The 15429-nt window shown below is 42.8% G+C and overlaps 1 protein-coding gene across 1 annotated transcript in view; it reads left to right on the top strand.

Annotated features, from left to right (window-relative positions):
* si:ch1073-145m9.1 overlaps positions 1–15429 on the top strand; it is a 38708-nt gene that overhangs the window by 16316 nt on the left and 6963 nt on the right. The window contains exons 4-5 of the mRNA XM_041196826.1: positions 1583–1695; positions 2510–2633. Coding sequence (XP_041052760.1) covers positions 1583–1695; positions 2510–2633 — 237 coding nt within the window. The remainder of the gene's footprint in view (positions 1–1582; positions 1696–2509; positions 2634–15429) is intronic.

Raw genomic sequence — 15429 nt, 5'->3', positions numbered from 1 at the left:
AAGACTGAGGGGCGACCTGATCGAGGTGTACAAGATTATGAGGGGGATAGACAGGGTGGATAGGGAGCAGCTGTTCCCCTTAGTTGAAGGGTCAGTCACAAGCGGACATAAGTTCAAGGTGAGGGGCAGGAGGTTTAGGGGGGATGTGAGGAAAAACCTTTTTACCCAGAGGGTGGTGAGGGTCTGGAATGCACTGCCTGGGAGGGTGGTGGAGGCGGGTTGCCTCACATCCTTTAAAAAGTACCTGGATGAGCACTTGGCACATCATAACATTCAAGGCTATGGGCCAAGTGCTGGTAAATGGGATTAGGTAGGTAGGTGTTTCTCTTGTGTTGGTGCAGACTTGATGGGCTGAAGAGCCTCTTCTGCACAGTGTGATTCTGTGAGGTAGTTCATTGATGGTTTAAGACACTGTGCCCATATCTCTAGAGATTGGCTGATGGTAATAAATAGAACAATATTAAGCACTTAACTCTGCTTTTTCAGCAGCTTTTGAGACACAACTTTCTCTATGAAGCTGGAGACTTAAACTCATGTTGATGCAGCATAGATTCTATTCCTTTAGCATATTGGCCTGTAGTAATTTGAATATAAATGGGTACCTGATAATTTTATGATATGCAGACATTTAGAAAGCATATGTTCTTGAGCCTTCTCAAAATCTGTGAAGCATTCTGGCTCTTGTAAACAAGATGCAGAACCGAAGAAGCTGGAAGGAAGACTCCAGTTAATGGCTGCGCAGGAGCTGCTACGGAAGCAGCCAAATTGCAGCACAAACAACTTGGAATTATCATCAAAGGCAAGAGAAATGATGTAATGGTGGTTCATTGGTTTCTGTAAAAACTGAATGTTTGTCTCAGTGAGATGTTCTCTCTAAAAATATGACCTTTCATTCTGGAAATACATTTTGTTCGGTCCTAGAGTGCAGTGAGATTGATCAGCTGCTTTCTCAAAGAGTAGATTATTTTGAAGTAGAAAGAGATTCCATACCATATCCTAGCTTGACTGACCGTGATGAGGGTAACACTATTCTTGTGACCCCCTGTCTGATGAAAATGCTGAGGTTAAGTATTTAAGTTTTGTGAGAGTTGAAGGCTTTTACTTGGGCTTGAGCACCTCAGACGTTTCCTTCAATGTTCAGACTGTACATTAATTTTACCTTTTGTGCCAGATGGTACATGTTCATTTCATCACTAATTAACAGACAGGTCAGTTAATTGTTGATACATTCAACGACAAAATAGATTCCAAATGGTAAAAGCTGAAAGAAACACAGCTGCCTTTTATAGGAAACCAAGGAAATGCATGTATTAATAGTAAGAAATATAGTTGAAATATTTATAAATAGTTTTCACGCTGAATATTATATAAAGCAGTAAGCCCATAAGCATTAAAAGTTAATCTATAAGCTGAGTATAATCGGACCAATACTGGCATTACTTTAGACTACCCAGCGTATACAGGGTTAACCATTTAACATAACAATTATTAAACTGCATTTGTAATAAGTTTCTTCCATTCTGAAGTGTATTTTCTCCATAATATAATGGATTCACTGAATAAAGTGTTTGAACAATTGCAGGGTTTGATGGGTTTGCAGCTCGGACGTTCGAACAGGTTTCTGAGTTTGGGGCTTGGTTTGATGTTGCTGTCGACAACTTTGGGCGCACCATGTTATGGAGCTTACTTTTTCAGGTAAGTGCACAACTGACCTGAGCTGTGAAAATTAGATTACGGTACAAATTTGGGCACTTTTTCAGTTAACTTCCATGGGCATTTCTTTCAGATGCCTGGGTTTAAAAGAAAGGGGAAGAAAAGTGCAAAGTTAAACCATAAGGAATGCACAGCATTAGTTTCATCAAGGTCGTGTCTGAAATGGAGATTGTAGTTATGAGAAGGGACTTGAGATGGTAGGACCATTTACATTGCAGCACAGGAAACTATGAGGACATTTAATAGAGATTGCAAAATTATGAAGGGTTTTTCTGGCATGAATGGAGAAAGACTTTTCCTAATGGTTGGCACTGTTGAAGCATTTTCAATGTAATATCTTCACCAAGAGGGAGCAATTTCTTTGTGCAAAAATAAAAGCAAAAAAACTGCGGATGCTGGAAATCCAAAACAAAACAGAATTACCTGGAAAAACTCAGCAGGTCTGGCAGCATCGGCGGAGAAGAAAAGAGCCGACGTTTCGAGTCCTCATGACCCTTCGACAGAACTTGCGAGTTCTGTCGAAGGGTCATGAATTTCTTTGTGCAGTTGATTGTAGATTAATGATAGCCACAGAGAATAGTTGAGGCTGGGACCTTTGCTTCTTTGAAGGAAAAAGTAGGAAAACAGTTGCAACAAATGAAGATACAGAGCTATGAGACAGATGCAAGGCAATGGGATTAGTTTTCAACTGATCTAGGAAAGCACTGGTATGGATATAATGGCCTCCTTCTGTGATGTAAACTTCTATTGTACAAATGAAAGGAGCTTGCAAGTAAATTTATGATTTTTTTTCCAGTGGGGACATTTTATAAGTAGCTTAGAGTGGTGTGTCTTTGTGTGTACACACAATTCCATGGGAGCAGACTGGAAGAACAAGTTCGGCGATGGCCCTTGGTGGGTTCGGAAAACCATGGCAAATGGTATGACAATCTTAATTTAATAACTTTTTAAAAATAAAATTAGAAATTATACTGGTGAAAAATTGCAAGTTCCAATTGGTTCTCAAGCAGGTTAAACATTTGATTAGAGATGTTTCAAATCCGAACTGCAGGAGTGAGCTCCCCCAATGATCAATATGAAAGACTTGTTTGTAGAAACCTAACTGAAAAGGACTGTAATATTTGAGCCATTTGTTGTAAACACAGAGGCTCATATATTTTGTAAAAGAGGACAGCGTATTCTTTGTGCTGTTTTATTTATGGTTTCATCAAGGGGAGGTCATGCCTGACAAATCTGTTAGAATTCTTTGAGGAGGTAACGAGTAAGTTAGACAAAGGAGAGCCAATGGATGTTATCTACTTGGACTTCCAGAAGGCCTTTGACAAGGTGCCACTGCTTTCCCTATTGTTTTAAAGTGAATGCTTTTAAGTGTTTTGAAAGATTAAATTACTGTACTTGGGTATTTTGTTTTTTACCACATAACAATATAAACATAGGCATGCAGAAATGCAACATAAGCTCTTACTTGTCAAAACTTCTTTGTTACTTCAATAAAATCCCATTTCAATATATATTTATAGCAACGTTTAAACAAAACCTACTGAAAGTTCATGTCAAATATCAGCCAATCCTAAAAGGGGAAAAATTCTAATTGTTTTCTTTTAGCACTGTCCTGAAGTCAACCAGCATCAGATTTCTTTTCCCACCAGATTTCTATTCCCAGCCAGTGAGGATTGCTGCTCTTCAGCTAGCTGGCACTGTCTATGTGGAAACTGCCAGCAGCTGCTGCTCTGAAAAAGAGTCCCCGGCCTTCACTCAGTTTTTCCCAACTAAAGCAGGGCTGAGCGGGGCATAAAAGTGTGGGACCCTTTCGTGCAACAGTGTGCTGGAAGGTCAATGGGTGCACAGCTATATTGTCTTCCAATCATCATTAAAAACAAATGTTGACAGTGAGGAAAGCTGAGTCTCAATATGAAAGTTTCTAATGGAATTTCATGAAAAATATGGAACTAATGGAGACTGATGATAAAAGGTAGGGGTCATAAAAGTGGTGCGAGAGGGAGAGCAAGAGATTGGGGCTGGTTATTACATAACCTGAGGGTTCAGAGCCACATTCAGAAACAAACATTGAGGTGTGACATCACCGGGATGTTTTAAGTTGATTGTCTGGTGAGTATTGTTGTTTGGTGAGTCTGTCTGAATAACTGGCAGATTAAAAATGATGTTAATTATTAATACTTAATTTTTTAAGTGAGTAGTTGTTGAATCTTGTATTTTAAGTAAGGTTTATTACTACTTGCAAGGTGTGTTAAGCATTGTAGTATTCATTATTAATAAAGTTTATTAATAAGGTTTATTAACAGCAGTAATGTTTGTTAGTATTGGTAAGGTTTATTAGCAGTAGCAAGGTTAACTAATAAATAGAGAAATGACAGGGCTGCTGCAACCTCTGGAGTGCCCATCCTGTGTTATTTGGGAATTCCATTGTGCTTCCCTGTCCCTGTCAGTGCAGGAAGTGTCATTGGTGCAGCAGCTTGGGTATCAGTGAGGGGCATCACTGAGGGGCGTCACTGAGGGGCGTCACTGAGGGACATCGCTGAGGGGCATCACTGAGGTTGGGAGCTTCTGAGCACATTTATTGATGTGATCATCCCACAGTTTAAGAGTATGTCAGGAGAGAGGGAATGGGTGACCACCAGGCAGTCAAAAAGAAACAGGCAGGTAGTGCAGGAATCCCCTGAGTGTATCTCACTCTCAACACCACCTTGAGTCTCATTGCCAAGGGCTAGCTGAAGCCAAACATCAACATCAAAAGGAATGTGTGGCAACCTGAGCACCCCACCCACCCCTTCCCCCTACTACAGTCTGCCTCATCTGTGGCAGAGACTGCAGGTCGTGCACTGGACTCTCAGTCACTTGAACTCATTTTTAGTGTTGAAGCAAGTCATCCTGGACCCTGAGGAATTAACTAAGAAGAAAAAAAGGCTGGGTGTTTAAATATTCCTGGATACACGGTGTTCAGGAAAGATAGGAAAGGAAGAAAAGGAGGAGGGGTGGCAGGATTGATGAAGAAGAATATTGCACTACTGGAGAAAGAGAATGTCCCATGTGTAGGCCACCAACTGGTGAGAAGGATGTAGAGGAAAAAATTTGCAAGGATATTAGGTGCAAAATTTAGAGTAGTTATAATAAGGGAGTTTAATTATCCAACTATAATGTAATGGGCAGAGAGGGGCAAGATTTTCTAGAGTGTGTTCAGGAGAATTTTCTACATTGTGTTTCCAGCACAAGGAGAAAGGAAACACTGCTAGAACTGGTTCTTGGGAATGAGTTGGCCCAGGTGGATCCAGTGTCAGTAGGGGAACATTTAGGTCGGGGACAGTGATCATTGAATCACTAGGCTTAGGCTGACTATGGAGAAGGACAAAGTACAATCCAGGGTAAGAATAATTACTTGGGGAAAGCCAACTTCAGTGGAGTAAGGACAGATCAGGACTGAACAAATTGGAGTTAAAGGTTGGCATGAGAAACTGCAGCTGAACAATGGGCTACCTTCAAAGAAGGAGTTTGGGCACAGTCAAGGTATATTCCCTTGAGGGAAAGGTAGGGTAAAGAGATTAAGAGCTCCCTGGATGATAAATAGAAGTTAAGATGAGAGGAAAAGGTAAGCCTGCAACAGATGTCAGTTGAAAATACATTTGAGAACCAGGTTGAATATAGGCTCAAAGGGGAGGTGAAAAGCAAGGGAGTATGAAAAGAGACTGGTAACCAACATAAAAGGAAATCTCAAAGTCTTCTATAGGCATATAAATGGTAAAGGGTGGTAAAAGGATTAGTAAGACCAATTAGGGACCTAAAAGAGGATTTACAAATGGAAACAGTGGGCATAGCTGAGGTATTAAATGAATACTTAGCATTTTCTTCCTTGGTAAAGATAGATACAATCCAGGCCATTGTGAATTGAGATACAAGGAGGGTTTAAAATTGAGGCGGTGGTATTGGATAGGCTGTCCGTATTTAAAACCTGATAAGGCACCTGATCCGGATGAGATGCATCCAAGGATACTGAGGGAACTGAGAGTGGAAATTCCAGAGGCACTGGCCATAAATTTTCAGTCTTCCTTAGACTCGATGGGCCGAAGGGCCTCTTCTGCCCTGTGATTCTGTGACTTGGGGTAGTCAGAGGACTGGAGAATTACAAATGTACACCCTTTTTTGATCAAAGGTGTAAAAGGTAAGCCCCACCAACTACAGGCCAATCGGTTTAACTTTGGTGGTAGGGAAGCTTCTAGAAACAATAATTTGGGTCAAAATTAATGGTCACATGGACAAGTGCGGGTTAATTAGGGAAAACCAGCGTGGGTTTAAGGAAAATTCGTATTTGACTAACTTGAAGTTTTTTTTTTGAAAAGATATCTGAGAAAGTTGATGAGGACAATGCTGTTGATTTGGTGTATCTGGACTTTCAAAAGGCATTTGGTACAGAGCTGGGCAGCAGACTTGTTAACAAAGTTATAGTTCATGGAATAAAAGGGACAGTAGCAACATGGATGTGAAATTGGCTAAGTGACAGGAAACAGTAGTGGTTAGTGGATGTTTTTCGGGCTGAAGGAAGGCATTTAGTGGAGTTCCCCAAGGATCAGTGTTGGGACTCTTGATTTTTCTGATGTATATTAATGACCTAGACCTTAGTGTACAGGGCACAACATGGAGAAATGTGAAGTGATTCATTTTGGTTGGAAAAACATGGAAAGGCAATACAAAATAAAGGGCACAGTTCTAAAGACGGTGCAGGAACAGAAGGATTTGGGCGTACATGTGCATAAAGGTAGCATATACGCACTACAATAATACCAGTTGTGGTACAGATCAGCTATAATCCAAATGAATGACTGTACAAGTTCAAGGGGTTGAATGGTCGTTCCTCATTCCGGTTTCCTTATGAGCCAATTTTGAATGTTTTCAGAATTCCAAGTTTGTGTTTTTTAGGTTTTTAGGTATTATTTTAAACTACATAAAGTATTCAGTTTTATTTTCAAATTAGAATCATGGAATGACTATTTTGGCTGTGGAGCTGACAGGTGAGTGGGGATAAACTGAAGTGGGATTTGGTAGCAGCCTGATGTGGAGGCAGATGTGTCAGTGTATCATGACATTCTGAGGAGACATATAATATGACCACAGAATCTTGACTTTCATAATATACTCTTTTACTCATCGTCTGATTATCAGACATAAAAAGGATAAACCTGCCATATCATTAGCTAGCAACATTAGCCCCTCATGATGAAAGGTCACAGACCTGAAATGTTAACCCTCCATAGAAGTTAGTCATCCTGGTGTGGGTCCCAGTTGTGAATCCACAAGTGGATGGAGTTTCCGCTCACAATGGGAACAGCTGACCGACTGTGATTATGTTACAGCCAGTAATTAAATGTGGTGGGGGTCAGCCAGGAAGTCAGCAAACCCATTACCAGCTGATGGTGTCGGAGGTCTAGGCACCATTTCAAGCAGCACCCGGACAAGCATCCATAGCCTACAAGCCAACAGGATCTATTTTGCAGAGCCTGCTATAGCACCCCAGGATCACCACCTTGAATGCCAGACTCAGGCAGCATGTAGGCCCATGGTTCAGTCATGCTGCCCTGCAGGTTCTACTCCGCGCTGCCAGGGTGGGTGAGTACAATGGTCATGTTGGATAAATGTGGCTCTCGTGTGGGCAGCAAGAAACGTGTTTCAGCAAGGGGATGGAGCAGGCAGACAGCTGAATGAAGTGTATGGTACAGCAACAGATGGATCACGAGGCCCAGATGGATTTGGGCCTAAAGACGCAGGTTCATACTTCCATCATAGTTCGAGTGGAAGTGTCGAGTCCATCCAGGCAGAATTCTGCCATGTGGACGAGCACTTAGCTTCCTCCATGGAGAGGTTGGTGACTATCATGAGCCAAATTGAGCAGACCATTCAGTAACTGCACTCAGACCCGCATGCTATCACTCTGGCTATGGGCTATATACACTGGTGGCCAGGTAAGAGGGGGGGCCTGAGGTACCTGGACCTCCCTCCAGGCCCTCAGGAGCTGTCTGCTGATGTCATCAGAAACCCTCCAGCTTCAGGAGCACTACAATGAATCCCATGATTCCACGAGGGCCACTATAGAGCAGACCATTGGATTGGTGAAAATGAAGTCCTGCTGCCTGGACTGCTTCAGTGGAGCCCCTGTTGCCCAGAACCCATCCCCCTAATAGCTGTGGCAGCTGGGAGTGGCAAAGAATGTGTGCATTGAGAGAGCTCCCTGAGAAGTGATATAGCTTCAGTGGTTGCAGGCCAATTGCACATGTGGGGAGTGGAACCCTTTCCTATTGGTCAAGGTCACAGTCTGGTCCCAGTAAGAGCTGATTACCACAAGTCTGCAGTCATTAACACCTCGCACGTGGGATGCCCTGTCAGCCTCAAAGCCCACAGCTCTCTAAATCTGTCCTGAAGCACATGAGCTCTCCGGCCCTCAAACAGGGAATTCGTCAACTCTTTGCAATTTGTTGTTGCTTGTGAGAAGCACACATGTCCCTCGTGAGCCCTGAAAGGAACCGTTGGCATAGAAGTGAATTTTAAAGCCCTCCCAGTTCAACGGGACACAGGTCAGATGTATGATTTCCTGCGTAGACATCCTTGGCATTGCTTCTCTACCATTTGCAGGTAGTTGAGGTGTGAGTGGTAGACTCTTGGATATGCCATTGCTTTGTGTCGGACTGGGCCCGTGGTTTCTTGCCACCTGACTGCCCTCAGCATCTGGCCCTGCCCTGGGTGGTGCCCTTTGTCCTCCCTCTAGCTGACGATGCCCAGTTCTATCCTTCTGTGCCATTTGTCCTCTGCCTGAGGCTCCAGGAACATTTTGCCTGCAGAACTTCAACAGAAGGCAGAACCTTGGCAACGGAGTGTGTTGCAATGGAGAGCTGGCCTTCAAAGACCTTGTGTCTGTAGTCAAACGGCTCAAGGTGCAGCTCACCCTGGACTTGCTGAGTCACCCCCGACCTCCCTGCAGGTGGATTTGACCTTCCTTAAGATGCTTCTCAGCATTGTCTCCTCAACTCCTTCACCTTCCACCTTGAGGACTGAATCGCCTGCTCACCATCAGCTTTAACCCGTCGTGAAAGTGAAGGCCTGTGATTCCTGTGCGTCACCAACTTAGTTGCTAAGATAGCTTTTGATTGCTAAAAGTTGTGGTTTAATGAATATTCATTGCATGCAAAACCATTAAAATTACTTTCCCTGTGTGTCATCAGCAATGCTGCCCCACTTCCTCCCCAACCCTAGGGGACTTGACAATGGTGCCTCCCACCTTTTCCCTGCTCCCTTGGCCAGTATTAAATTTCAATCTGCAGTATCTGTGGAGAGAGAAAAACAGGGGGTATTTCCAGCATTTTCTGTTTTTTTTTTCAGCCCTGTCATCCCCACCCCAGGCTTCATCTAAACAAAACCAAGACACTTGCTGAGTAATTCAAACAAACAATCTTTCCCAAATCAGTATAAATAAACACTGTTACATAAACATTTCCTGGACTGACTGATCCTATGGTTTCTGTTCTGAATAAAATGTACGAAAATAATGCTTAAACAATTCTAATTATTATCATCTCCACAGAGAAATTTGAACACAGTGATAAGGCAAAATAACGTCACAATATTTCACATTTTTAAATAAAAACAACTTTTACTGTATAAAAATAATTAAACAAAACAAGCACTATTAAATTTAGTTTGTCGAGATTTGAGTATAAATTCAGTTCCCCATTTTACTTACTAATTCCACCCAAGAGTTCTCTTAGATGTTACAAGATCTTGAGGATTCATTCACTAATTCTTTTGGAATTCCTAAGAAAAACTAAGAATGCCACAGCTCTCCAGAATTCACTTTAATTTCTCCATGTACCCACTATTCTGAGGTTTGAGATAAACTAACCCTTCCGTTAGTTTCTGGCTAAGCAATCCTCCAAATTTTCTTGAAGCCCCACAACTGTGGACTTTTGAGCTCAAGCTTGGGCCTCACTGCATTTGTGCTTAGTGATTTTAAAAAGGAGGAACAGCCTGGTTCCTAATGTCCTCTACACTCCTTGTCCTGGCTTTGGACAGACACAGATTGCTTTACAGATTTCTTTCTCTCTCTCTCTCTCTGCCTGCTAATGTAAGCAAACACACGCATATCAATTAAACAAAGGAAGCTCCCTAATCCTATATCTCATCGACAATGTGGCATACTTAGGACGTTCCAAACAAACGTAAATTAATTATCTTTTATCTTCAAAACAAAACTTGATTCACCTTTCATATTCTATTTTCTCTTTCTTTATCAGTAAACTTGACTGAGAGCATTTTAGGATTCAGTAAAGGCGGACTGCTTTTTTTTGACAACTTTATAAGTCTCCTCATTTGATTTAATACAATCTTTAATTTCTCTTCTCTCTAATGAGAGAATCTAACCATCTCCCCATGACATTCAATGGCATTACCATCGCTGAATCCCCCAGTATCAACATCCTGGGGGTTACCATTGACCAGAAACTGAACTGGACCAGCCATATAGAAACATAGAAACTAGGAGCAGGACTAGGCCATTCGGCCCTTCGAGCCTGCTCTGCCATTCATTATGATCATGGCTGATCATCCAACTCAATAGCCTGTTCCTGCTTTCTCCCCATATCCTTTGATCCCTTTCACCCCAAAAGCTACATCTAACTCCTTCTTGAAAACAAACAATGTTTTGGTCTCAACTACTTTCTGTGGTAGTGAATTCCACAGGCTCACCACTGTCTGGGTGAAGAAATTTCTCCTTATCTCAGTCATAAATGGTCTACCCCATATCCTCAGACTGTGACCCCTGGTTCTGGACTCACCCACCATCGGGAACGTCCTTCCTGCATTTACCCTGTCTAGTCCTGTTAGAATTGTATAGGTTTTTATGAGCTCCCCCCCTCATTCTTCTGAACTCCAGCGAATATAATTCTAACCGACTCAATCCCTCCTCATGTGTCAGTCCCGCCATCCCAGGAATCAGTCTGGTAAACCTTCGCTGCACTCCCTCTATAGCAAGAATGTCCTTCCTCAGATAAGGAGACCAAAACTGCACACAATATTCCAGGTGTGGTCTCACCAAGGCCCTGTACAATTGCAGCAAGACATCCCTGTTCCTGTACTCGAATCCGCTGGCTACGAAGGCCAACATACTATTTGCCTTCTTTACCGCCTGCTGCACCTGCATGCTTACCTTCAGTGACTGGCATACGAGGACACCCAGGTCTCGTTGCACATTCCCTTCTCTCAATTTATATCCATTCAGATAATAATCTGCCTTCCTGTTTTTGCTACCAAAGTGGATAACCTCACATTTATCCACATTATACTGCATCTGCCATGCATTTGCCCACTCACTCAGCTTGTCCAAATCACACTGAAGCATCTCTGCATCCTCCTCACAGCTCACCCTCCCACCCAGCTTTGTATCATCTGCAAATTTGGAGACACTACATTTAGTTTCCTTATCTAAATCATTAATATATATTGTGAATAGCTGGGGTCCCAGCACCAATCCCTGTGATACCCCATTAGTCACTGCCTGCCATTCGGAAAAAGACTCATTTATTCCTACTCTTTGTTTTCTCCTACTCTTTGTTTACTATCTGCCAACCGGTTTTCTATCCATCTCAATACAATACCCCCAATCCCATGCACTTTAATTTTACATGCTAATCTCTTATGTGGGACTTTGTCAAAAGCCTTCTTAAAGTCCAAATAAACCACATCCACTGGCTCCCCCTCATTAACTCTACTAGATACATCCTCAAAAAATTCCAGTAGATTTGTCAAGCATGATTTCCCTTTCATAAATCCATGCTGACTCTGTCCGATTCTGCCACTGTTTTCCACTTGCTCAGCTATTAAATCTTTTATAATGGATTCTAGAATTTTCCCCACTATCGACATCAGGCTGACTGGTATATAATTCCCTGTTTTCTCTCTACCTCCCTTTTTAAACAGTGGGGTTACATTAGCTACCCTCAAATCTATAGGAACTGTTCCAGAGTCTATAGAATCTCGGAAGATGACCACCAATGCATCCAGTATTTCTAGGGCCACTTCCTTAAGTACTCTGGGATGTAGATTATCAGGCCCTGGGGATTTATCAGCCTTCAATCCTATCAATTTCCCCAACACCATTTCCCTACTAATACTGATTTCTTTCAGTTCCTCCCTCTCACTAAACCCTGTGTTCCCCAACATTTCTGGTATGTTATTTGTGTCCTCCTTTGTGAAGACAGAACCAAAGTATATATTTAGTTGGTCAGCCATTTCTTTGTTCCCCATTATAAATTCCCCTGTTTCTGACTATAAGGAACCTACATTTGTCTTCACCAATCTTTTTCTCTTCACATACCTATAGAAACTTTTACAGTCAGTTTTTATGTTCCCCCCAAGCTTACCTTCGTACTCTATTTTCCCCTTCTTAATCAATCCCTTGGTCCCCCTTTGCTGAATTCTAAACTATTCCAAATCCTCAGGTCCACTGTTTCTTTCTGGCTAATTTGTATGCCTCTTCCTTGGATCTAGTACTTTCTCTAATTTCCCTTGTAAGCCATGATTTGGCCACCTTTCCTGTTTTACTTTTGCACCAGACAGGAATAAACAATTGTTGCAGTTCACCCATGTGTTCTTTGAATGTTTGCCATTGCCTATTATCCCTTTAAGTAACGTTTCCCAATCCATCTTAGCCAACTTGCACTTCATACCATTGTAGTTTCCTTTATTAAGATTCAGGACCCTAGTCTCAGAATCAACTACGTCACTCTCCATCTTGATGAAGAATTCTATCAAATTATGGTTGCTCATCCCAAGGGGCCTCGCACAACCAGATTGACAATTATTCCTTTCTCATTACACAATACCCAGTCGAGGATGGCCTGTCCTCTCGTTGGTCCCTCAACGTATTGGTCCAGAAAACCATCCCGTATACACTCCAGGAATTCCTCTACAGTATTGTTACTAATTTGATTTGCCCAATCTATATGCAGATTAAAGTCACCCATAATTACAGATGTTCCTTTATTGCATGCATCTCTAATTTCCTGTTTACTGCCATTCCCAACATCACCACTACAGTTTGGGGGTCTATATACAACCCCCACTACCGCTTTTTGCCCGTTAATGTTTCCCAGCTTCACCCATACAGATTCCACATCATCGGAGCCAATATCTTTCCTCACTATTGTGTTAATTTCCTCTTTAACCAGCAATGCAACTCCATCGCCTTTTCCTTTTTGTCTGTCCTTCCTAAATACTGAATACCCCTGGATGGTCAGTTCTCATCCCTGGTCACCCTGCAGCCATGTCTCCGTAATCCCGACTATATCATACCTGTTTAGTTGCGTGGTTAATTCACCCACTTTATTGCGAATGCTCCTTGTGTTCAGACACAAAGCCTTAAGGCTTGTCTTTTTCACATTACTTGTCTCGTTCCCACCATTTCTCACTGAGACCCTGGTTGATTCTTGCCTTTGATTTCTCTGCCTATCACTTTTCTTATTCCGCTTTCTGTGTTTTGTTCTTGTCCTTGATTCCCCTTCCTCTGACTCCTTGCATAGGTTCCGATCCCACTACTATTTTAGTTTAAACCCTTCCCAACCACTCTAGCAAATATTCCCCCGGGACATCAGTCCCGGTCCTGCCCAGGTGTAACCCGTCCAGTTTGTACTGGTCCCACCTCCCCCAGAACCGGTCCCAATGTCCCAGGAATCTGAAACCCTCCCCCTCACACCATCTCTTCAGCCACGTATTCATCTGATATATCCTGCTATTTCTACTCCAATTAGCACTTTGCATTTGTGGTAATCCTGAGATCACCAGCTTTGAGGTCCTACTTTTCAACTTACTTCCTAACTCCCTATATTCTGCGTTTAGGACCTCATCCCTTTTTTTTAACCTATGTCATTTGTTCCAATGTGTATCACGACCACTGGCTATTCACCCTCCCCCTTCAGAATGTCCTGTAGCTGCCCTGAGACATCCTTGACCCTAGCGCCAGGGAGGCAACATACCATCCAGGAGTCTCGTTTGCGGCCACAGAAACACCTATCTATTCCCCTTACACTAAAATCCCCTATAACTATTGCATTCCCACACTTTTTACTCCTCCCCTTTGCAGCAGAGCCAACTGCAGTGCAACGAATTTGGCTGTTGCTGCTTTCCTGAGAGGCCATTCCCCTCAACAGTATCCAAAGCGGTATATCTGTTTTGCTGGGGAATAGCCACAGGAGATTCCTGCACTGCCTGCCTAGTCCTCTTGCTTTGCCTGGTGGTCACCCATTCCCTTCCTCCCAATGCTTTTTACGTGCTATCCACGATACTCTTCACCTCGCAGATACTCCAAAGTGTCCCCAGCCGCTGCTCCAGCTCCGAAACCCGGGCTCCCAGGAGCTGCAGCTGGAGACGCTTCCCACACATATGCTGGCCCCGGGCACTGGAAATGTTCCCGGCTTTCCACATAGAGCAGGAGGAGAACACCACAGCTGAGCTCTCCTGCCATGACTTACCCCGTTAAATTAAATTAAACCTTTTGGAAGATACTTAATATCAAATAATATCAATGACTCTAGGGCCCTTTTGCCCTGCTCCTCGTTGTTACAGAATATAGCTCTTACAAATGATGAACCACAAAGTAAGACATTAAAAACTATAAACGATAAAAGTAGTAAATATTTACCCGACCATACTCATGGTACTCAAAGGATCACCTCATTCCCTTCTCACCAAACTCCAACTTAAACACCCTACTGCAGCCCAAAGCAGCACTCCAGTGCAGACAAAGTCAGCCCTGTAAGATGGCCTGTTTTTATACTCTCTGAATCTAGCGTCTGAAAACCTGTTTAAGCCAGTTATCTAATTAACTACAACAAAAACAAAAACAGAATTACCTGGAAAAACTCAGCAGGTCTGGCGGAGCAGAAAAGAGTTGACTTTTCGAGTCCTCATGACCCTTCGACAGAACTTGAGTTCGAGTCCAAGAAAGAGTTGAAATATAAGCTGGTTTAAGGTGTGTGTGTGGGGGGCGGAGAGAGAGAGAGAGAGGTGGAGTAGGGGTGTGGTTGTAGGGACAAACAAGCAGTGATAGAAGCAGATCATCAAAAGATGTCAACAATAATAGTACAAAAGAACACATAGGTGTTAAAGTTGGTGATATTATCTAAACGAATGTGCTAATTAAGAATGGATGGTAGGGCACTCAAGGTATAGCTCTAGTGGGGGTGGGGAGAGCATAAAAGATGTAAAAAAAAAAATTTTTTTTATTTTTTATAATGGAAATAGGTGGGAAAAGGAAAATCTATATAATTTATTGGAAAAAAAAAAGAAAGAAAAGGAGGGGGGAAACAGAAAGGGGGTGGGGATGGGGGAGGGAGCTCACGACCTAAAGTTGTTGAATTCAATATTCAGTACGGAAGGCTGTAAAGTCCCTAGTCGGAAGATGAGGTGTTGTTCCTCCAGTTTGCGTTGGGCTTCACTGGAACAATGCAGCAAGCCAAGGACAGACATGTGGGCAAGAGAGCAGGGTGGAGTGTTGAAATGGCAAGCGACAGGGAGGTTTGGGTCATTCTTGCGGACAGACCGCAGGTGTTCTGCAAAGCGGTCGCCCAGTTTACGTTTGGTCCCTCCAATGTAGAGGAGACCACATTGGGAGCAACGAATGCAGTAGACTAAGTTGGGGGAAATGCAAGTGAAATGCCGCTTCAC

The sequence above is a fragment of the Carcharodon carcharias genome, chromosome 10, assembly GCF_017639515.1.
Source record: "Carcharodon carcharias isolate sCarCar2 chromosome 10, sCarCar2.pri, whole genome shotgun sequence".
Classification (NCBI taxonomy): domain Eukaryota; kingdom Metazoa; phylum Chordata; class Chondrichthyes; order Lamniformes; family Lamnidae; genus Carcharodon; species Carcharodon carcharias.
This window is presented reverse-complemented; position numbering and strand designations above follow the sequence as displayed.